Source organism: Rhopalosiphum maidis, chromosome 4 (assembly GCF_003676215.2).
Source record: "Rhopalosiphum maidis isolate BTI-1 chromosome 4, ASM367621v3, whole genome shotgun sequence".
Lineage (NCBI taxonomy): Eukaryota > Metazoa > Arthropoda > Insecta > Hemiptera > Aphididae > Rhopalosiphum > Rhopalosiphum maidis.
In genome coordinates this window covers 12,038,026-12,063,160 of record NC_040880.1, presented here as the reverse complement: position 1 = coordinate 12,063,160, position 25,135 = coordinate 12,038,026, and the positions used below count along the sequence as shown (strand labels likewise).

Genomic DNA, 25,135 nt, shown 5'->3' with positions numbered 1-25,135 from the left:
TCTTACCTTGTGATGATATTAATAAATCATTATGCAACTAAAAAGTTGTTTTTAATCTGGAACGGATCAACAGACCAGATTTTTTTTCAAATTATCATTAATTTGTAGTAGTAAAAAGTATGTAGAAATTAACACAGTAAGTATATGTATTAAATTTACATTTTTTTGAATAAAGAAAAAAATGCCTAGTTTAATAATAATACATTTTTAATTAATTTTATAATATAAATAGTCAAAATCTAATTTAATTGAAATAATATCATATTATTTGGATGTCATGTTCATTCATAATATTATAATATATTAAAATAAATATTAGTAATTAATATTACAAATATTATATTGAAATAATAATTTGTTCATTTATATAGTTGTCCTAACTAAACTTGAATTTCTTGAATTTGTGGTATCTTTTGAATGTGAATGTGCTACAACAACAGACAAACACTGTACCCATTCTTCAGCATTTTTACCACCTTTAGGTTTCAGTATAAGAGATTCTTCTCCAGTAAATATTTCAAATGCTTTAGGTATATTTCGAGCACCACGACTTACTTTTACACTACGAATCTGATGAATGTCAATAGGAGTTCCTTCTTTGTCATTTTTCTATAGCAAAAAAATAAAAAATTAAATATTTTAATACAAAACAAAATTGTAATTAAAAATAGATTTATAAAATTGGTATAAAATTAATGCATGACAAAAAACTATAGTTTATATAGAACAAATAAAGTTAAGTAACTATGCTCATATTTTAATATTTTCAAAATGTGTTTTAAGTCAATAAATTTGATATATTTAAAAAATAATTTCATATTTTGTACATTGACATTTTCCAAAAAAATTATCCTAAAATTAGAATTTTTACTGTAAATATGACAAAAACATTAGATTTTGACTATTAAATTATAAAAAGAAATAGAAAACAATGGATTTTTTAAAATTATGGTATCCTTAATAAAAATTTTGAAAAGAATTTACTTAAATTATTTATTATGTAATAACTACTGAGTTTGAAAAAAAAAGAATTTCCTATTGGTATTTGGGAAGTATGACAAGGGGGGGGGGTGAAGAACAACATATTTTTATTTATGAGTATATATCAATTTTTTAACTTTAAAAAGTAAGTAGAATGGTTAAAATAGTATTGTTTCATCATATTTAGCATAAGTAAATTGGAGAAGTCACTTTGAAATATAATAAGTTTTTACTGTTTTTAGTATAACTATTGAGTAGGTCACTGTAATGAATGTATAAAATTTAAATTTAATAATTAAATTTAGTATTTGAAAAACAAATTCTGACCGGGAGACCATCTGTCAGCCTAAATCTAAGGAAATTTTAATATTAGTTTATATTCCTTTTATTGTAATTAATTTTACTATTAGTAATATAGTATGCCTTATGTGATGTAATTAATCAATAGCATAAAATTAATCTAAATATATATTATATATTATTGTGTTAAGTTCAATAATACAGTAGAAAATAGTTACGAGTTTTTAAAGTCATAATCAAATCATATTTTTTTTTTATGTAACTTCTAATATTTGCTTTATGTTTGAAAATACTTTCAGATTCAAAGATTTAAAACACATTTGAAAAAAAAAAATTAAAAAATAAGCATGAATTTAGTAGCCTATAAATGCAATTTAGAAAAAAATAAACATGGGACTAAACTGAATTTATGCCTGTTATTAAATTTAAAACTTAGTACTATACTAAATTTATGGATTATTGTGTATGTAAATTTAAAATAAATTACTGTACATAAATATATTTTGCATTATGTAGGGAATATTTGTAGAACTATAGTTTATAGTGAATACAATGAATTAGATTGAGTAAGTATTAACTTACTGAGCCTTTGTAAGAGAGATGTGCTCCAGACAGTGTAAAATATCGTGTTCTCCATCTTCTAAATATTCTCCACCTTCCTTTTTTTTCTTTTAGTTGACCTTCAATTACTGGCTGACTATCTTGCAGAAAACCAACTGCTCGTTCTGGATGATTACATAAAAAACAACCCCAACCACCACCAGAATTTACACTACAATGTTCAAATACATCAAAGTAACCACTATTACGAAGTTCATTTAAAACAGCGTCCTGATCTTTTGTGCATGGAAATGCTGAGGTTACCAATGTTAGAAATGGCCTAGTTTCGCATTTGAGAATATCCCAGCAATTTTTTAAGGCACTGACAGAAGGATGGCGTGAACTAAGTGCTGACGATGATCTTGCTTGAAGAGCAAGAAACATAAGATGAATCCAAACACGAGGATGTCGTGTACGTACAGTAAATAAAGCTCGATTATAGAGGCAATGTTCACCCCGACCTTCACAAGCAAAATGTAGTTTTGCCGTCTTTTTTGCTCTTCTTTCTAAATGTTAAATAAAAAATCAATTTTATAAACAAATAATAGTTAATCAATACAAACCTTCAATTGTGCACTTAGCAGGAGGTGGAATTCTAACTGAAACTTTCTCCATGTAAGCTTTAATTTTATCTAAATGTTTCTCACAAAAATGCTGCATAGTATCTCTCATTGGATATGGTTCAAATACACTTATTCTCTAAAATACAATAACATAAATAAATAATATGTAAACACTATAACACTCATTATTTCAAAATTAATTATAATTTTTGAAAATATTTTTAGATTCTGAACGGAGTGATGAATGTATTAATTTTAAAATGATATGTTTGTTTGGCTGTCATCATGTTTTGGAGTAGTAATAGTGATTTGATTTTTAACTATAGCCCCATTTTGAAAAGGAAAGTGAATCTAGTTGGTATTTTGGGGGTCAAAAGTAAAAATTTCCAGTAGTTTTCAAAAGTTTTAAGAAAAACTGGAATTTTTACACATAACCAGTTTTTGACAAAATCAATTTTTTTATTTTGCTGTAACCCAATAACATATCATTGTAAATACTTGAAATTTTCAAAATATTTTGACTTATTTTTAAGCTGTTTATAGATAATTGAAATTATCGATTTTTATAAGTTTTTTTTTTTTTAAATGCCGATAAAAAAATTTGGCATTCCAATAAATCTTTAAAATTTAATTCAAGGTTTGTTATAAGTTGTACTTATCATAGTAAAAAAAAAAAGTTTATAAGCATTTAAAGTTCAAAATATGTTAAAATCACAAAAATTTGCAAGGAATTTTAAAGAAGTTGAAAATTCATAAAATGTTTGTGAATTTTACCTAAAGTTGAAAAATCGATTACAAGGTTCTCTAAACATTTTCCTTCGAAGAACTTTAAAAAACTCCAGTGTCAATATAGAAAACACTTTAAGAGCGTATGGATTTTAAATGTTTACGTAACCATGTAAAATAACAATATATCCTAAAATGATTTAAAATATCAATGATACTAGTCATTGCATTGAAATTTAACACATCGATTATAGTGAGCTACTCTCCACCTCTACTATACAGTAGAGCAATACCCACTTGCCCATCCTTCTTTTTAAATTGTTTTATTTTGACTGGAAAATTTCAAAAACATTAATAGATTTTAATATAATGGGTGTTTGATAAAAGAATCACCTTATATTATTATTATAGTGTTTATAAAACTTAATAAATATCCTATTTATTTAAGGATTAAAATATATTAATTTTCTGTTTAATTACTTGAGAAACACTTGAATTAATTATTGTAACGCTGGTATTCTGATTTCGTCTTGGAGTAACAGTTGAATAAATGCCTGTATTGACTCCACTAGGGTCTACATTTAAACTTGGGCCACTTGATTGGATAGGTCCTTGAGAAGTTAAACTTTGATTTAATGGAGAACTTCCAGCAGTACTTAAAGGTCGAGACACCGAGTTTTGCACTCGTCCAGCCAAAGTTTGACTTAGTGAATTAGCCAATGAATCTTTAGAGTTTGTACTGTAATTGAAGTTTGTAGTTAATATACTTCCTGTTCCTCTTAAAAAATAATACATTTCAAATTTAATTCAATTATTAAATAAATAATTTTATTGTAATTTAGGTAAATAAACTTACAAAGGTGTAGTAACTGTTACACCACCACTTGATATTTTAGTTGTAGAAGGTTTATTACGGTTTGATGTATTAGCAATACAAACTTGATTAGAGCTTAATTTAGTCATACTTTTATGCAAGCCTCCGACTGACCCAACTCTACTACCAGATGCTAAAAAAAATATTTAATAAATTAAGTTTATGCAAAATGATTTGACAATGTATATATATATTATACCACCTAAAGTTCAAAAATTAATTGTATTATATAATACACAAATTTACTAGTTATAAACTTTATTCTTCTAACAAATCACCTAGAATAATTTTGTTTACAAATGTTGACATTTCATTAGAAAGAGTCTATGGTTTATTTTTAATTTTACATATTTGAGAAAAAATGACTATAAATTGCATAATTTTATGTTTGAAAATATATAATATATTATATAATACTTGAACACTTAAAAGTTAACTTTCAAATAATATAAAAATTATTCAATGACTATGAGATTAATGAAGCTTGAAAAAGTATTATTATAAATCACAGAGGTTGTCCCAAATATAATTAAACTAAAACATTCTAAACATCTAAACTAATTCATATTAGAAAAACTTTTGAGTTAGCTCAAAGTGATGAACATAAATTAAGTAAAGGCATAGAAGCAGCTTAAACTATTACAAATATTAAAAAAGATTAGAAAATTCTCAAATTAAAAACCCTTACGGAATATTAATTGGAGAAATAATAAAAATAATAAAAACATTTAAGAATTTTCACCTGAAGATATTTCTTGTTTTGTTATTAAGCACATATTATAGTGTCTTGCAATATAGAAAGAAGTTTATCTAAATATAAATTTATGTTATGTGACATTATAGAAGTTTCTAATTTGAAAATCTTAAATTACATTCTTCGTGCTGGTAATTGTCTCAAAATCAATATTATGTTTTCTGTCATTAATTTTACATTAATTATAATTTATATTATTAAAGGTAATAGTTGCAATTTTTATAGTTTTATTATTTTTTATTTCTTTAATTTTTTTTTTTTAATATTATTATACATGGTGTTATAATTTTTAAGATATTTAGTTTTATTTGGCAAGTAATAAAGGTTTTTTTTCTTATTTTTGAATTTAATTTGTATGTACATATTCAACAATATTTTTAGCACAAAAATCTAGGCCATAGTTATAGGTAATAAATTGTAGAGCAATTAGGTGAAGAGAGCAAGATCTACAACACAAGTTCATATTTATTATTTTAATAACATTGTCTATGGTAATTTCTAACTACATTGTGTGTGATTTTTAATTATTTGTATATTATTGATCAACTTTAACATTGTTGTAACATAAATATTTGTTATTTTTTTTTTACCTGCATTTAACCGTGTCATACTACGGTGAGCGTTAGATGATTGTAATCTTCCAGTACTACGACTATCTGCCATTAACCTAGGCCTTGGTGTAATCACAATTCTATTAAAAAAAAAAACTTGTATTAAATATATGAAAATTTTTAGATTATGTAAATTGTACAAAAATCAACCTTGAATTTCTTCCATTATTATCTGTTTGAGTTGTTCTAGTAATATTTGAATTAGTTGGTGACTGATTTCCACCAACTTTAACTATAGTTATTCCACCAGATATTTGATTTACATGAGACCTGCAGAAAACCATTATTGTTAATGCTAATATTTTAATAAAATACTTAATATAATACTAATGAAAATCCCATAATTACTTGGTAGTTCGGCTAATTTGTATAACTCCGTCTAATATCTTATCAGTAAATAAAATTGGAAAACAGGAACATAGAAATGTAGCTTCACGAACTAATAGACTTTGACTTCCTCGATCTACTTTAGCTAAATGATCCATAATAAAATTTAATGCTTCTTGTGCTTTTGTCTGTAAAAAAAATAATACCACTTTTTATTTTATTCTTGACTTTAAAATTAAATATAACAGGCAATAATAATAAGACCTTATTTATTTTTCCAACCGCCGATAAAACTTGAGCAGCAATACACAGAGCATTTGGATTACATTCAGCAGCTTTTTTAATTTTCAGAACATAATCAGATAAAAGTTGCGGTTGGTTTTTTGCTAAATTAAGAAAAACTTGTAATGTAGGAATAACCGTTTGAGAAGTACATAAATATTCGCATAATTGTGGTAAACTAGCTTCCAATAACTAAACATTTTTTAAAAATTATTATTGTTATTTTTTCTGTAATAATTAAATACGATTTTACTATAGACATATACTAACAGAAGGTTTATTGTTTGCTATAAGAGAGCAAAGTTGTAATAAAGCCAACTTTTCAGTGAGTTCACATAAAGGAAGTAAAGAAACTAAAGCCATTGCATGGTCATGAATTGGATCTCTTGTTACTTCATAAATCTGAGGAAGGACTCGACATAATGGATAATTGCCTATAATGTTAGATTATTAAGTAAATTAAATTTTGCTTAGTTATAAACTTGTTAAAAATAATTACCTGAAATTATAGAATCTATAATAAGCTGTATATGATTTGATAGTAATGGAGAGTTGTCAATTGCTGCAAGTGATAGATATGAAGCCATGTTTCTCGATAGTACTTTGTTTCCTTTATGTAAAAATTTTACAGCTACTGGTAATACTCTTTTCATAACTTCTTTTTTGCTATAATTCTAAAATAAATATTATGTTTGTGGATTTTAATGATTATTTTTTGCAAATAAGATATACATACCTAGCCCATTTATAAATTTTTAATTATAATTGTATACTAACAAGAAACATGCAGGATATTATGTCTGATGATATTTTAGCATGAGGTGGATCTTCTTCCTTTTGCGATGGTTTAAGATTATGATTAAGACATGATTCCAGTAATGTAACCAGGGCTTCAGCATGCTGTTCCATTGATCCGGTTTCTCTAACAAATTGATTATATCATACATTAGTTTAAAAAATATTGAAATAGGTAATTATACATTTCTCCAGATAATATTAAAATAAGAACTAAATCAGATGAATGATATTTAATGTATTTTGATCAGAAATTATATATTATAATTGAGTATAAAACTATGTATAAATGTATAATATGATATTAAATAAAATAACATACATGGAACCAGTCCAATATGTTATCTACCAATTAGCCTTTTATATATGTAACTTAAAATAGTATAATAATACACATTTATAATATATAATACCTAATAGCAGTAGTAACTCTTGTGATGCATATTTCAACAACACTTTGATCATTGTCATTGTATACATAATCAGGTAAGCTTGTTATTTCACAAATTATATTAATAACTTCTGATAAATCATTCACAATAGCATCATCAGAAACAGTAAATAAATCACCAGCCTGTAAATTAATTTTATTTTCATTAAATAAGAATTGAAATAAATACAAACTCCCAACTAAATAAATTATACCTTAGACAAATCTTTGTAGTTCAATACTTGTGTAAACAGTTCATGCATTTCTTACAACTTTAAATACAGCTACAGTTTCAAAATTCTACAAAAATAACTAAATAATAAAAATTCAAATGTATACATGTGAAACATTAATGAGTAATGACTTTATTTTAAAATTAATCAATAAACAAATTTACATAAATATTATGTCATACAAAATACATAAATTAAAATTTTAAAATTAATTAATATAATATTGATTATATACCCAGTCATATTATTATTATTTATATAAATACTTTTAAAATTATTTTAATTTGTTTCTACATCAAAAAATTTTTGTATCATAAATTGTTCTCTATTAAGAATATTGATGTGTTAAAGTGGCTGTAACACAAATTTTGAATCACCCTGTATATATATATAATAATATAATAGATAATATAACAATTATGAATTGTTACGCTAGAACGCAGCGCGTAGATATCGTACAGCTAATTGTGGTAGTCGCGATAAAAGAGGTAGTCTTGGGAGGTAGTCACAAAAATAGCCGTAGTCTCGTATAGCAGGAAAGTACCCAGATATTAATGTAGTATATTGTGCATAATATTTACAAATTTATTTTTATCATTATCAGAGCGACTGACTGGCCTAATTTCTTAATAGGTAATATAAGTATGCCTAACCTATTAACTTAATGTTAAACTTTAGGCTCAAAATAGGTATTCAATAGGGATCAATTATTTGAGCAATACAATTTCTATTCACTCTATGTATAGGCAAATGTTTAAATATTTGTAATACACACTGATGATCATCAGATTGCCAACTGATGATTATTATTAATTTTAAGCAGAATTTGTGATTAAATGATTTAGAAAACATTAAAAACTACTACTACTTGTACAATAAGAGTCATTTTTTAATACTAGATAAAGAAGCATGCATAAGCAACAACTAAATTAAAATGATTTAGGTTTCTTAGTACTGTGAAATCAAAAATAGGCGCTAAAACAATTTTTTTTTTATGTTATCATGATATATTAGGTACTAATAATTGGATATTATAAGACAACTATTTACCCATGAATAAAAACTCTTTAAATTATTTAAATCACTAATAAAAAAAAATAAAAATTAGAAGAAAATGACTAAAGAAAAAACACAATTCAGAAAATAGAAAATAGAAAATGAGAAAAAATAAGTTTACAAGCACCGTTAATACTTAAAATAAATGGATTCGAAGATCAATACTCTAATTAACAGTATAGATTAAGCTTTGTTGTTAACTCATAACAAAGTTAAGTTTATACTTAATAATTTTTGTATAAAAAAAATATTGAAATGTTGTGAACTGTGATATGGCCATATCGGAAACTCCACGTTATAAGATTGATAGTATTGCAGTAGAACCATATTTAAAAGTCATTAATTATTTTATAGTCTTATATAATTTTGTAATAATCATGATTTTAATTTTAATAAAAATGTAACTTAACCTAACGTTGTTAATTTAGATAACCATACACTATTATAGTATTATTTAAAAAAGTTAAAAATAATTATGACACTATATATATTTTTTTTAGGCTTAACAAATGGTGTACGTGACCTCATTTTGATAAATTTGAATGTTGGTCACTCTATATATTTTGCATTACTTTTAACTGAAACTACTATAACATAATATCGTAAACAAATAATAGGTAGGTAGGACGTAGCCTTACTCCATACTTCCATAGGCAGTAGGCACGTACTATGCACTCATCTTTTTCTAGCGTTATAGCTCTATTCTGTAAAATAACAAAAGTGGGTTTGATTTAGTTCGTGTTCAAAATTTTGATGTGATAGAAACCATTATTATTGTAATATTGTTGTAACTTGTTTATGTGAATGTGATTTGATTTTGTGTAAGTATATAATTTATTTGAACGTGAAACGACAATATCTTTTATGAAATACTAAAAACAATTTTGAGCAGTTTATTGTTTTTTATTTTCTTCCGTCAACAAACATGGCGTAAGTTAAACTTGATTATGTGTTATTATTGTTTTCATTCATTTATTAATTGTTTTTAACTTGCTTTTTGGAAAATAAATTGTAGAGTCGACAGTATGTCAGATGATTCATCTGCAGACTCTGGTAAAGTAGTCGATAACAGTCGATTAGATAAGAAGAAAAAGAAGAAGAAGCACAAGCATAGAAGTGAACGGTAAATTTAATATTTACTTATAATTACATTTATTAAATATTGACAATGTTTTATTTAATTACACTACATCATAGATACATTGATTATTAGTAAATTTGACCACATGGTCTTGAGTATAATATCAATTTATTATATTTTTAGTTAAAAGGTCTATGTGAATTATACATAATTAATTTTTAGAAAATATGCAATTTAGTTTTAAAAGTTTAATCATTAGCTAACTGTTAGGTATTTAATATTTTATAGAAAACATAAAAAAACAAAGAAAGAAAATGGAGAAACCAAAATAAAGGATAAAAAAAAATCGAATGGTGACCATATTCAAAATGGTAAACAAAAAAGGCCACCATCTCCACCACCATCTGACATTGTTAAAAAGAAAAAAATTGAAGGATCCATAATAACAGAAATCAATTTGGATGAAGAAGAAATGAATTTAGAAGAATTAATTAAGCAAAAGGTATTTTTCTTTAAATATAAATAAAATATTTTATGGTTATTTGCAGGATTTGAAACTATATGTTAAGAAACATAGAATTACGTACATTTTTACTAAACAATTTTTAATATAAAATGGTTTTTTTTATAAAATATTAATTCTTTTATACTAGTCAATTTAAAAAAATGTTAAATATATTCTTTTTTATTTTTATTGAATGTAATTACAACTAATAATAAATCTTTAGATATTATTCAAAATAAAGATGTATGAAGGCTCTTAATTTCTTTTATAATTAATTTTTCATTTTGTTAATTTATTAACAAAATATGCAGCTTTTTAAGAAATATGCAAATGTATGAAATTTTGAACTCTGGTTATGTGTATCCAAATGATTTTACATCTGATCTGTACTAGAATATGGAAAAACTTAACTAAAATATTTGGATCAATATTGTCTATTCTTAACAAATGCCTTATAGCTAATAGACACACTGATAAAAAAAAATATTTAGATCAATACTTTTTTTTTATGAGTAATATTATAATTTATAATCATACCATATGTTGATATACATTTACCTTAATAATAAGGATTACTGTATGATAATTTATTTGTTTTCATTTATCCAAATGAACAAAATTTTTGAATAATTTTTTTTCAGATAAAGTCGGACTATTTTGTATGTCATTTTTAAATATTATTTCATCTAAAATGAATCTAATTCAAATTTGATATTTTTAATAAATTATTGCATTTTTGTAATATTATTATATTGAATATATAACAATGATCCCATTTATATAAAATGTGAAGTTGTGATGTATTTTACATATCAATGGATATTGTCTTAAGATATTATTTGATAGATAAATTTTAATATTCTAATATATAAATTGAATTATAATTACAAGTGTCTAACCGTAGAAACAATTTTTTAAATTGTCTAAATTTTCTATAGAATATCTAAAAATTAATTCATATGTAGTTAAAAATCTAAACGATATATTATTCTGATTAAGATTTTCTATTTAATAATAAATAACCACTTATATTAGAATATTTATACAATATTTCCAGCTTATAATATTTTAAATAAGATTGCATAATTGAATAATTGTTTAAAGATAATGTTATTTAATATGTTTAGGCTTTACTTCAAGCAAGATTAGGTGCTTATTTATCAGAATCAGAAGAAGGCGATAAAACCAATAAAAAAAAAAAGCCAAGTGTTAAAAAATCAGTTGAAACTATTAACTTAATTGATGATGAATCGGATGAAGAATATAAAAATAAGATTTGTGAACGGTATGCTTGTGATAAATTGTAAACATTATGTAATATTAGATTTTATTAGATTAATTTATTTTATTTTATAGTGTAAGAAGTCCATTAAAACGTCATCATGGTTCTAGTCAAGATATCAAGAAAACAAGAGATAGAAGTGTAAGTAAAGACTTAATTCATTTAAAATCAGATCGCATAAGAAAAGAAAAAGAACGCGAAAAAGAAAGAGATCGAGATAAGGAATATGACAGGTGTCGAGAAAAAGATAAAGACAGACAAAGAAAAATCAAACATTTGGAAGATGAAAAACGACGTGAAATTAGACGAAAAGAAGAGGAAATTAAAAAAAGAGAAGACGATTTAAGGAGGCGTGAACAAAGAAGACGAGATGAAGAAATAAAAGAGATAGAAGAAGAAGCAAAAAGACGAACAGAAGAAGTCAGAAGACGAGAAGAACAGATTAAGCAACGTGAAGATCAATTAAGACGGAGACGAGATCGTATTAAAAGTCCTATACGTAAGTATTGAAACATCTTGTAATGATTTAAATATTACTATTTTATTTATTTTTATTCATATTTATTTATTTATTTTAAAGTTAATAGAGACCGTGCAAGAAGTCCACCTGGTAAGATATTTATATTAATATAAATTATAAATTGATAAGACTATATAATATTATAAATTATAGTAAATTTATAATTTATTTTTTATAAACCCTTAATTATTTTTTAATTATTTTATAAATACAATGTAATATGTTTTTTAATTTATTTTTGTTATAGCTTCTAATAGGTATAGAGACCGTGATCGAGAACGTGACCGTGATCGGGATAGAGAAAGAGAGAGAGACAGAGATAGAGATAGGGACAGGGACAGAGAAAGGGATAAGAGATATAATAGAAAATATGATAGGAGATCACATAGTAAAGAACGATATTCTAGGTAAGCGTAAGATTCAAATACAATTTTGTGAAAATAATTTAAATTATATGTATTTAAATAAAATTAATTATATTTTTAATAATTATAGATCTCATAGAGGTAAAGATAGAGGGGATAAATATAAAGACAGTTTTTCTGAAGGTCTTAAGCGAGATGATAAGTCATCTTCTGATTCTGAGTGAGTATATCTTAATTTTATTTTACTATTATTTCTTACATATTATAATATGTTAAAAAATAATTTCAATATATTATGTGTACCCTAATATTTTTATTTATTTTTAATCATGTTAATTTTTGGGTTTTGTGAATTAATTATTTTATAGCATTGATGTAAATATAAATATTGCGGAAGATGAAAACGAAGAAGAAATTATTGAAAAGAGAAGAAAGCAAAGGGAAGAGTTGTTGAAGGTAATTTTTGATTGTACTTTATTTCAAGTATTATTTAATCTTATGAATTGAAATTGTTATTTAGAGGTTAGGAGCAAATAATAGTAATTTGCATAGTGAAGATTCTATGAATCCTTCTCCACACGGAAGTTATGCCACTGAAACATCTGTTCAACATTCTCCAGAACCTCCATCTCCTAAAGAAACTGATAGGAGATTAAATGATTCTGATTCAGCAACAGATAAAGAAACCACAAAGCCTGATCATGTGTTAAATCCTGATTTAATAAAAGGCAAATGGGATATGTTTGCTGAAGCTGATTCATTTCATGCTACACAACATGTAATTAATAACCTTATACAATTTTCATAAAATTTTATAATCAATAATTGTATTAATATTTTTTAATCTTTTTCTTATTCTTGTTCAGACTCCTCAACCAGATGGTATATCTAACGGAAACAAGAGTGTACCAGAAAATCCTTCTTTAACTGACAACTGGGATGACGCAGAAGGATATTATCGTGTGAGAATTGGTGAAACAATGGATTCACGTTATACTGTCTATGGATATACCGGGCAAGGAGTATTTTCTAATGTCGTTCGTGCTAGAGACGCTGCTCGTGATAATCAAGATGTGGCTGTTAAGATTATACGGAACAATGAAATTATGTGAGTAATTTTATATAGTTATTGTTGATAATTATAAATTTTGTACTTTATTTTAATTCAGGCATAAAACAGGATTGAAAGAATTAGAAATTCTTAAACGGTTAAATGATTCGGATCCTGACGATAGGTTTCATTGTTTACGTTTATACCGTCACTTTTTCCACAAGCAACATTTATGCATGGTTTTTGAACCACTCAGTATGAATCTTAGAGAGGTAAAGTAAATCATAAAAATACTTATTTTTTTTTTTTAAGGTTTTAGTAAAATATTTAAAAAAAATTTAATATAATAAAATTTAATTAATTGTATTAGAAGTGTGGAGTGAATGAAAAGTGTCTGCTGGCAAATTATGTTGGCAACCTGTTTTCCAACCAGGGATTCTCAGTCAGTCACCTAGCAGGTGGTTACTGGTTAGTAAACATCTGGTGGCTTTGTTTAATATACATAAATTCTTGATCAAACTTTTATATAGTATATTATAATTAAAAATATGCTCACCTTTAAAATTCTTCATTGATAGCATAGGCATAAGCTGTCACTTTTCATTCTCCTAGTCTTCCCAACTATAAATAAAAAAATTTAGTTGAAAATTTAAAAATCTTAAAATGAAACTTCACTTATTTTAATATTTTGTAACATGCATATCAAACCACTTAGTTGTATATGGAGGGGGGTAGGTAAATAATTTATTATCTTTGTTATACTAATAATATTTGGACACCTTTATAATGTATGTGCTCCGATATCCTATACATTATTCTAAATAATAAATGGGATAAGGCACTTTTACTACAATTTACAGCGCTTATGAGTATATGTCCATTTAGGTACTTTTAATGTATGTCATAGAATTGCATAAATTGTCTTCAACAACAATATAAGTTGTGATTTATACTTCTGTAAATTATAAAATTGCATTTAATATAGGATTAAAGCAACTTGTTAGATGTAATGTATTATACAGTAGTTTTAATAAGATAAATGCAGCTGCACATAGTTGTGGACTTGTGGTCTAATGAATTTTGGAATGAGATGTACAGTGTCTGATAGAAAGAAATGTGATCATTCTATAAAGTGTTTGACCAATGAATGAACGACTTAAATAATGGTAGAAGAGAAAATCTGGAATTTGGTGAATATATGCATTCTTGGGATTCAAATTCTAAAATCCATATTTTACTCTAAATTTAAAATAGCTAAATCATTTTAGATTTTATACCAAAAGAATTAATTTTTTTATTTAGAGTACAGGAATGTACAATGTTAAATCCAAAATTTAGATTTTATATTAGTTTTGGTTTCATAATCTAAAATCCTGATTTAAGTCTCATCATAACTGTGTAAGGGAGTCTGAAATTGACTTTACTCAAATATGGAATTCTGGAGCTAGAGTAAGCACGTTAATATTAGTCGGCAGTCTGTACTAGGAATTACATTTTTGAACAAGATAGTTTTGTTTGAAAAATAATAGTATTGAATTTTAAACATATAATATTACTTTAATATTTTTTGACTATTTTTATTGCATATTAATAACATTTATTTTTAAATTAATTTGTTTGATTAAATATTTTTTTTAATATTTAAAACTTACAGGTGTTGAAAAAGTATGGCAAAGACATTGGATTACACATTAAAGCTGTTCGTTCGTATAGCCAGCAGTTGTTTTTGGCATTGAAATTGATGAAAAAGGCAAATATATTACATGCTGACATCAAGCCTGATAATATTCTGGTGAGTTTTTTAATAACATAAATTTAGAATTTAGATTTAAGTTGAGCAAGACGGAATTCCAGGATTTAGTTTTTGATTTCTGGCCATTGTCATTGCAAAATTATGATCATTATATTGACATTATTTGCCTTTTGGTAATTAGGTATTACCAAGTCCAGTTCAACTATGATACAACTCCTTGGAAAAATTTATTTGTGTGGTCTGCAGTTCCTGCGAATCTCATATTCCTGGTTATAATAACAAAAAATAAAACATTAATATTATTTTTTTCATAAATATATTACTTTTGTTTCAACTTTAGGTCAATGAAAGTAAGTTAGTATTGAAATTATGTGATTTTGGATCAGCATCACACATAACTGATAATGAAATCACACCATATCTTGTCAGTCGATTTTACCGGTCTCCTGAAATAAGTAAGTTTTTTATTGCCTCATCAGTAGTTCTCAAACACTATAATTAGTTCCATCCTACAATAATGTGATTAATTTATTTGGAATAAATTTAAAAAACAGTATTTTATTTTTAATTCAGATTATTGAAATTTATTTTCATTTAACTTATCTTCATTAATGTCAAAATTATTATAAATAATCCTTAAAAAATATGGTTGGTTATTTGAAATACAATTGTATAGATGGTCTGGTGTTAGAAAAAGTCTCATCAGAGATACTTCAAAAGTTTAAAGTATGTGTGTTGTTTTAGTTTTAGGTATTCAATGTGAATTTGGCATTGATATGTGGTCTGCTGGTTGTACTATTTATGAACTTTATACTGGTAAAATATTATTTCCTGGAAAAACCAATAACCAAGTAATTGCATTGATATGTTTTTTTACTAAAACAATAAAAACATTTTAAATGTATTTTATTTTTTATCATTAGATGTTGAAATTTTTTATGGATTTAAAAGGAAAAATGGCCAACAAAACTATTCGGAAAGGAATGTTCAAAGACCAACATTTTGATAGCAATTGTAATTTTCTGTATCACGAAGTTGACAAAGTTACAGAACGAGTAAGAATTATTTTATTTTAAGTTTACATGCACTATACATTTTAAAAAATAATGATATTTTAACTTATAAGTAGTAGAATTAATTTAACAATAAGAATAATTATTATTATTTTAGTTAATTTAAAATCACATTTTTGGTGTTTCAAGTATACATTATTATCGATAAATTTATATTACTTCATCATATTATATTTAGTATATTATAATTGATAGCAACTTAATACAAATACATGCAAAATGGAATTCCAGAATTTATTTTTTTATTTCTGGCCATTGTCTTTGCGACATTAATTTTATAATTTATATTTCCATGTTTTAATAATGAACTATTGTTATTAAAGTGTTTTAAATTATATTACAATTTTATTATAAATATTTTGAATGTACATCTAAGAACTTATTATAATAGATGATGAACATTGATTTTACATCAATGTGTTTTGTTTTATCTATTATTATCATTTTTTTGAGAGGGGTAGTTAATAGTATATAATTTTCAATACTTTTCAAAATAATGGGAGAAATAACAAAAATATAATGAAAAAACTTGAATTTTTTTATCTTAAAACTGGTATTTGATAAAATTAATTTTGATATTTTGATGTAACTAAAAAACAAATAACTTTGGATTCTTGAAATATTCATTAAATGTTAATATTAATATTTTATATATATAATATATTTATAGCATTATACATAAGACTTAAAATATTTTGATTCTTAGATATTTGACATATTTTTTTCTAGAAATGTCAGTAAAAAATGTTATAATAGGAATTTTAAAATTCATATATAAAGTTTGAAAAATTAATCTCATAACTTGTTATTGTTGGAATTATATTTTTTATATCCAATTTATCATTAAATTTAATATATACCTTACAGTGACTTACTCTTATTGACAAGGTATACTAGCAATGCTTACTGTGCAGCAGAGTGGTTACCTGCTTTACTCTTTTTTGAGGTTGTTTTAAATACTTTAATAGATTAACTTGGTTAGCTGAAAGAGCAAAAATTTATGATTGGATTTTTATTAACTTTCACAATGCTGTTTATGCTTAATCAATAGTTTAGGCATGTTCTACCTAAATTGTCTGAAATAAAAAGAGACTACTGTACAAATTTATTATTGAGTTACAAGCAAAACGGAATTCCATAATTTATCTATTAAATTTTGGCCAATGTTTTTGCAAAAATAATTTATAATTTTTATAACACATGTTTTAATAAACTATTGTTATTAAAGCTTCTTTAAATTATAAAATATTATTTGATTGAAATTAAATTGTGTAATATAATTGTAATAATAGAGTAGTTGGAAATCATGAAGACTTCAGTCATTATTATTCTTTTAATAGTTATATGTTATTCCCTTTTTATTTTTTCGAGTTTGTGTAAATAGGTAAATTATATCCATAGCAATTTTGGAATTGCACAATGTTATTCATTAATATAATTTATGTCTATAATATTTTTGATTCATTTGATATATTTTTTTTTTTAGGAGAAAGTTATAACGATGTCTTCAATAAATCCTAGTCGAGATTTATATACTGAATTATTGGGAAACCAAAAATTACCGGAGGAACAAATTCGTAAAGTTGGACAGTTGAAGGACTTGCTTGATAAAATACTGACATTGGATTCTTCAAAACGCATTGGCATATCACAGGCTTTGGTACATCCGTTCATATCGGAAAAAAATTGATCAGTGCGCGTAGTTATGCATAGAAAAATTAACTTGAAACACTGATTTTTCTTTTGATTCTGTTGAGTCGACATATAAAACTTATTAGAATTTTTCATATTTTAAATTATTTTTCACTTGCATTATTTTGTACACAATTATTTTTTCTTTTCAACTATTAATTAATATAAATAATTAAATAATTTTACCTCAAATTGGTCGTTTTATGACCTCTTTATATTGTAGTTACAAGATGACAAAATATTGTTAATAATAAAGTACAATTTTGAAAAATAATCTTAACATTTCCATTTTGTATTTTATTTATTCCGTGTGTTGATATTATTCTATTCAACAGAATTCTTTCTATCTAACAGTTTTTGTTTATTTTGCAGAATGAAAGCTTACTCAAAAAATCATACAACGCATAGGAATTGACAAAATCATTTCTCCTCCAATTTTTATTTGGTAATTAAACAATAATCATCAGGAAATCTAAATTTAACGCTTTAATTAAAAAATGTTAACACCAACATCTAAGTCAATTAAATTGCCTATAATAGTTTCCTATATGAATGTTGGTTTATACTTTATTGGTTTGTGGCAGTTCCAGATTTGAATTGAATTTTAATCTAGATTAGGGGTGGCTAACCTTTTTCTATATAGTACCAAATAAAAAATACAAAATTGAAAATGTGCCATGAAAAATTAGTATTTTTTATTTACTTTACATTAATATATATGTTATTTTATCTGATGCTAGTGTACCATTCAATAACATCAAATGTGTTATAAAAGGCGCACGTGCCACCCCTGATCTAGAATAAGGTTTAAGAATGAAATTTAGACCATATACCTGGTATTAGATTTATTAATTTTCCAATAAATTTTCAATAGGAAATTTCTTAAAAAAAATCTGGAGTTGTCACTAATAAGGAATTCTCAAAAATCCTTACTCTTAAACTATATAGGATATAGTAAATATTTACAGTTTTAATTTCTTTGTGAGTCGTTCATTTTTCAGGGTTATCAAACAGAGATAGAGAGGGGCAAATCAAAATGGCTATGTAACCATAATTGGTATCCATACAGGTAACAAAATGAAATATTACATTTAAAAAAGGATTAATTAGTAATTTGGAAATTATTTCAATATTTTAACTACAGGCTTTCTTATTAGTTATTAATAATACTTCTAAATATTGAAATTATCCCATAATTTTCATTAATCACACATTTACACATTGTTTACTTTTAACATTTTATTCTATCAATGACCTGTTGTAATAGGTTATAAGTGAAATTTTGTGGTTATTTTATAAACTATTTATTTACCCTTTTTTCAACAAAATTATTTATAATTATGCTTTTTCCTTAGAAAAATTATGAGCAAAGTGTTTAAAAACTTTTTCTATGTTCTTTAAACAAAAAGGAAAAACTCACATTTTTGTAACAATAATTAATACTATAAATCCCCAATCATTTCTTAAAATTGTAAGAAACAAAAAAAAATTAAGTATTGTAAATTGAATTAAATTTGAGGCTTAATTCACATAAGGTCAAGAACCAATACCATTAAAAAAATATATATAATTCAAGATTAAGGTTAATAAATAAATAAATAAAATAAGTAATAATATATTATTAGTAATATCATATTAGTTAATATTTATTTATTTATTATTTTATTACAGGTTAAGCTCAAATGTCAAAAAACAGTTTATAAATAGGTATAAATTGAGTTAATAGATCTTCTATAATTAATATGCAAAAGGCTCATGTAATTCCTCCTCTTGGTAATTTTCTTGGATACAGGATCTTTATTACTGTCGTATAGTAATATTTTACAGATGTATTATTAGTAGAAATTAATTACACAAATGGTCATTTATTATATTATTAAAAATAATTAAATTTTTTTAATCTTAGAACTGATTGGAAAATATTATGTAGGATCTCAAAACCAATGACGGAGCTTAAACTGTCAAAAAAGAAAAAAAAAACTATAAAACCAATTTTTTTTTAATAGTTGGTATAAAGACCAGTATGTCTGGATTAATGTGACAAACTTAAAGCAGGGCTTGGAAGTTTTAGTACTACAAATTGGTAAACATGCAAAATAAAATTGTCAATGGAATTTTTTTTTTATATAGAATATGGTAATAAGTATTTAGGAACTATATTATATTTGGTCAGCTCTGGAATGTAAATATGACAAATTCAATAATTTCATTACAATATGTCTGATAACAATCTCATAAAAATAACCAAATTATTGGAGATAAATAGAATAAATTATCTGATGTCAATAGCGATAACAATTGATATATCTCTACTTATAAAATATACTACTTGAAAATCAAAATACACATATTTTCGTTCATATATTTGTATACTTTATTAAATTAATATTGTTTATTTCTTTTAATTTATAAAAATATGCCTATAAATAGAACTTTAAACTAAATTAGTAGGTAACTTAAAATTTCTTATATGTCAGCAAAGTGTGAAACAAATTTTTATCTTACTTTTGATGTTCTATGTAAAAAAAAAAATGTGCAATTAATAAAACTTCCTAGCCCTGGTTTAGCTTGGCCATTATATCTATTGAAATGGAAAAAAAATGATCTTAATTGGCATCAAGTTATAAAAATATAATTGTTATAAGGTAAAATGTAAAATATTTAAAAAATTTCAAGAGGAACTGTAGTAAATCATTTAATTGATGAATAAAAACTAATTAAAATAAATGTATCAAGTTTTTTAATATTACCTACTTTTTATTAATAAATAATATATAAGTTTATTATGTAACAAATATAAAATATCAATTTCTTATTCAAACCCATCAAATTATCATTAAAGAGTAAAGAGTTCTAAGTTTAATATAATGATTAAGTTAAAATTTAGGGAATGGGCTTTTTTTTTTTTTTGTTAAAATATAGCTACCATTTAAAGGACAAAGAAATGCAGATAAATAAATCCGCTATAGGCTCTGAATATTTTTGTTTTTTTTTTTTACAACAAAATTCAAAAATATCTCATTTAATTAATTATAATGATCTTATTAGAAAATATATGAAATTAAAGAAGTGAAAATATCAAACCTAGATTATGTCTATAGGTAAGAGTAAAAATGAGAAACATTTAGTATTTAAAACAGTCATCAATATAATAAATAATTACGTAAATTCAATATTTCTATTTTTAAAGAATATTAGGTATACCGTACATAGATAAGTACTTACCTATAAAATTATTTTACTAAGAATTATACTACCAACTATAATGAAAAAATATTGCTCAACGGCCAAATACATTTTGAAATATGCAAATTAAAAACACTATAACAGTATATTTAAAACTCACTAGTGGTAGACAATTTTGACCAGAAAGCAGATTTTTCTTGGTTATTTTTTTATAATTTTATTTTTATACATTGTAAATTTAAAATAAAACTTATAATTTATAAAACACTATAAAATAAAATGGTATTTTGTTAACTTGATTATGCTTACAAAAATAATATTACATTTTTTAGGTATATAATTATTATACTGTAAAGTATATTATGTAGTACGCAGTACTTAATTATTCACTACTAAGTACTAACTTTAGTGTTATATTATTATTGAATGCCTGGTGGTAACTGGTAATGATAAACCTAAAAGCATACACGAGAGACAAGTATAGATTTATCACAGATATATACTATATTAGTATTCGTGAGATTTATTTATTAAATATACCTGTGGTTTCGTTCATTGTTATTTGTTGGCATTTTATACTTAACAATTTATATTTTTGGAAAAAGATGAAAACATCGACTTCAAATAGATCGAAATAGAAAATGAATTTACTGATACTCAATTAATAGAAAAGAAATTAGGACTCGAATACTCGTCAATGTGGTAATGTATTTATTTTAATTTTCTTCTTTTTTCTTGTGGTTGAGGGAGGATGTAGCTTTGAGCTATTTAAAAAAACTATCCATAACATATAAGTGATACCTCCTGGCCCCTTACATATCCCCAATGGCAACCCATTTGAGTTTTATAATAGGGGTGCCAACATTTAAGCAAGCCAAATTGTTTTTTGTTAGGCCACTTTTTCAAAATAGTAAATACAGATATGGTTTGTGTGTAAGTCGCTTGTATGGGGTCAAACTCTTAAAAGGTATATTTTAATGAATTCAAATTATTCCTTTTAATATAGATACAAAAATATTTAGTATTATGCCTAGGTAGTAGGTAGGTACTTATATTAGTTATATTTTATGAATGCAATTTATTAATATTGTATTTATTTATTAACATATATTATAATAAATAATAATACAAAATACATTAGTTTTTTAAAATGTATTATGCTATTCTAGCTTATACCTTCTAGTTTTAATTTTAAAAAATCTATCTACTGCTTCATCTAAATTTATTTTGTTAGCATCTCATTTTTCTATCGCTTTGACCTTTAAATCACTTAATCGTTTGTCAGCCATTGAAGATATAATATTATACTAAGTGTAACCGTAGCCAGCCGTAGGTAGTCTGTAACAACATCATAGAAATTATAGAAATATAGAATTATCCTGAATTACAAACATAATATTATAATGGAATACCCACATACGCCGATACGTAGGTACTTATTATATATTTATATACCAGTACTGTATTTTATTATACCGCATTGATACCTACTAACGAAACAAAAACATTATCTAGAGTGTTGGAAATAGCTTAGATCAATGATCATAGATGCTCATGCTATAATCTAATATGAATCTAAAAATAAATATTCATTATTATTTATTACCTATCTCCATACATAATAATATAATATACATTTATATTTTATACCTACGCATTATGTAGTATTCAAAACAATTAATAATATATTTTAATTTTTACTCGTAGGGCCATAGGTTATCGCCCGTGCGCCGTCGGCGCATTGTACATTTTAATCCAGGCCAATAAGACTAGGAAAAAAATAGGGAAGCCAAAGTATACGTTATACTCCCCAAATGGCGCCCCTGCATATTCCCTTAAGCTACGGCTATCCATATAAAAAAACAAGAATAATTAACACAAAATTAATTTTTATATTTAATATTTTATTAATAAAAACATAGTTAATTGTGTGTACCTAACAGTGGCATTTACGGTGTATAGTTAGTACTATACTAGATACTTATAATAATTTTCACTATGGGCCAACACAAATTAATACACTATACACACGTAGTGAAGTTAGACATAACAATTTAAACATTAATCGAAACATTTTAAATAAATATCTTTTTTTAAATTATTATTTTAATTGCTGTAAATTGAATCACAGTCGCTCGTGGATACCAGACACACAAGAATTGGTTTACAAATCCAGGTAGGTAGGCGAATGAAAATATTTAAATTTACCAATGCAATTTGAGTCAGTGGCGTACTCACGGGGGGGGGGTCATAGGGTTTGAACCCTTCCATTGGCCGTATTTTTTTTTAACTTTCATATGCGTATCACAATGTAATATTTTTTTACCAAAAATATCACGATTATTGATTAAGTGATTAAATTAATATAATAAACAAAAATAAAATTAATAATTGATTATTGATTTTACTGATTATAATATAGTGGTTAATACTTCATTAGTTATCAGTACCACGATTGTCAACACACATTTTAATTTAATAATTTGGTTTTATTTTGTATTGTGAATTAAATGATTTTATTACATTTTCTATTTTAGATTCTGAACGGAGTGATGAATGTATTGATTCTACAAAGATGTGTGTTTTTTTTTATTTTTGTGTCGGTCATCACGTTTTGGAGTAGAAATAATACTTTGATTTTTGACTTCAGCCCTTCTTTGTAAAGGAGAATTCATCTAGTTGGTACTTTGTAGGGAGGGGGGGGGGTCAAAAGTAAAAAATGTCCAGTAGTTTTCAAAAGCGTCAAAACCCTGAAAAAATAACGGAAAAACAGAAATTTTTACGCATAACCACTTTTCGACAAAATCGATTTTTTGATTTTGCTGTAATTCAAAAACGAATCATTGTAAATACTTGAAATTTTCACCAAATGTTTATATTGGTGTTATATATTTACGATTAAATTTTCAAAATATTTAGAATTTTTTTAAACTATTCATAGATTATTAAAATTTTTGATTTTTCTAAATTTTTTTCCTGGAAATACCGATAAAAAAAATGGCACACCAAAAAATCTTTAAAATTTAATATAAGGTTTATTATAAGTTGTTCTTATTGTAGTAAAAAAAAATCAAAAATCGTTAGTCACAATTTTTGTTTATAAGCATTAAAAGTTCAAATGTTTACGAAATATGTCAAAATCGCGGAATTTTGAAGTTGAAAATTCATAAATTCATTGTTGTAATTTATATCTAAGGTTTAAAAGCCCAACACAAAGTTATCCGTAACTTTTCTTCAAATAACTATAAAAAAAAATTCCAGCGTCAATAAAGAAAAAATTTTATGAGCGTATGAAATTTAATTTTTTATAAAATCGCGTAAAATAACGATATATTACAATTTAAATATAGGTACCTAATAATATAATATATTCTACTATAGCCCAGTCAAATTAGGAAAAAGTTCGGAACTAATTCCACGAAAGCTGGAGTTTAATTTTTTTTTTAGATCATACCTTACTTATAAACATACTAAAAGTCCTGACACCTACCCCTTGTGCGTAGCCCCCCACCCCTCTTCAAAGGGTGGCGCACCCCTTTCACTTGTTTCGCTTATAACTCGTTAGATTTTTAACTTACGATAAAAATACCCATGACCAAAATTAAAGACCATACAATTTACCATAGACTTGTGCTACTTTTAATATATATATGTTGCGATAAGTGTTATTTTTTTAAAAAATATAAAAAATAATTTTTTTTTATCTTTTTTTTTATTGTGTTTTAGCCAAAACCGTCAATGATACGCTGAAATGACCTATGACAAAAGTTAACGAGCATATTATTTTACATAAGATAACGTTAAATTATTTTAACAATTTTAATTAGCATAAGTAAAAATGTTTTTTATATAAAAAGTGACGATGTAATTGAACAATTTGTTGACAATTACAAAATATAAGAATCAGAAATCTAATTACAATATACTAAAAAAAAAATGTCGAAAGCTGAATTTCGGTATATGAGCAGTTTATACCTTATTTATGAACATACTAAAAGTCTTGACACCTACCCCTTGTGCGTAGCCCTCCACCCCTCTTCAAAGGGTGGCGCGCCCCTTTCACTGTTTTCGCTTATAACTAGTTAGCTTTTCAAC

General features: G+C 24.9%; 2 protein-coding genes across 8 annotated transcripts; one reads left to right on the top strand and one right to left on the bottom strand.

The window, feature by feature from the left end:
* Positions 1–255: 255 nt before the first annotated feature.
* Positions 256–8,550, bottom strand: LOC113550400 (protein melted). Of its 4 annotated transcripts, XM_026952195.1 has the most exons (15): positions 8,527–8,550; positions 7,459–7,543; positions 7,227–7,387; positions 6,796–6,940; positions 6,518–6,692; positions 6,289–6,452; positions 6,001–6,210; positions 5,758–5,924; positions 5,560–5,679; positions 5,389–5,489; positions 4,027–4,177; positions 3,651–3,948; positions 2,445–2,580; positions 1,864–2,387; positions 256–609 (listed from the first exon to the last, which is right to left on the bottom strand). In XM_026952195.1, the coding sequence occupies exons 2-15, from the start codon at positions 7,504–7,506 to the stop codon at positions 364–366; spliced, it is 2,646 nt and encodes an 881-aa protein (XP_026807996.1). In that variant the 5' UTR covers positions 7,507–7,543; positions 8,527–8,550; the 3' UTR covers positions 256–363. The 4 variants fall into 4 exon arrangements, with proteins under 4 accessions (XP_026807996.1, XP_026807997.1, XP_026807999.1 ...); XM_026952196.1 differs by lacking the exon at positions 8,527–8,550 and having other exon boundaries at positions 3,651–3,909; positions 7,459–7,605; XM_026952197.1 differs by lacking the exon at positions 8,527–8,550 and having other exon boundaries at positions 489–609; positions 1,860–2,387; positions 7,459–7,605.
* Positions 8,551–9,170: 620 nt separating this feature from the next.
* Positions 9,171–20,208, top strand: LOC113550402 (serine/threonine-protein kinase PRP4 homolog). Of its 4 annotated transcripts, XM_026952199.1 has the most exons (20): positions 9,171–9,462; positions 9,548–9,655; positions 9,902–10,115; positions 11,246–11,403; positions 11,475–11,899; positions 11,981–12,010; positions 12,168–12,327; positions 12,416–12,505; positions 12,654–12,741; positions 12,806–13,063; positions 13,152–13,393; positions 13,455–13,608; positions 14,991–15,128; positions 15,430–15,544; positions 15,834–15,940; positions 16,013–16,144; positions 17,649–17,822; positions 18,227–18,299; positions 18,856–18,923; positions 19,526–20,208. In XM_026952199.1, the coding sequence occupies exons 1-18, from the start codon at positions 9,458–9,460 to the stop codon at positions 18,260–18,262; spliced, it is 2,634 nt and encodes an 877-aa protein (XP_026808000.1). In that variant the 5' UTR covers positions 9,171–9,457; the 3' UTR covers positions 18,263–18,299; positions 18,856–18,923; positions 19,526–20,208. The 4 variants fall into 4 exon arrangements, with proteins under 4 accessions (XP_026808000.1, XP_026808001.1, XP_026808002.1 ...); XM_026952200.1 differs by lacking the exons at positions 18,227–18,299; positions 18,856–18,923; positions 19,526–20,208 and having other exon boundaries at positions 17,649–18,128; XM_026952201.1 differs by lacking the exons at positions 15,834–15,940; positions 16,013–16,144; positions 17,649–17,822; ... (1 more) ...; positions 18,856–18,923; positions 19,526–20,208 and adding an exon at positions 15,271–15,358.
* Positions 20,209–25,135: the final 4,927 nt, after the last annotated feature.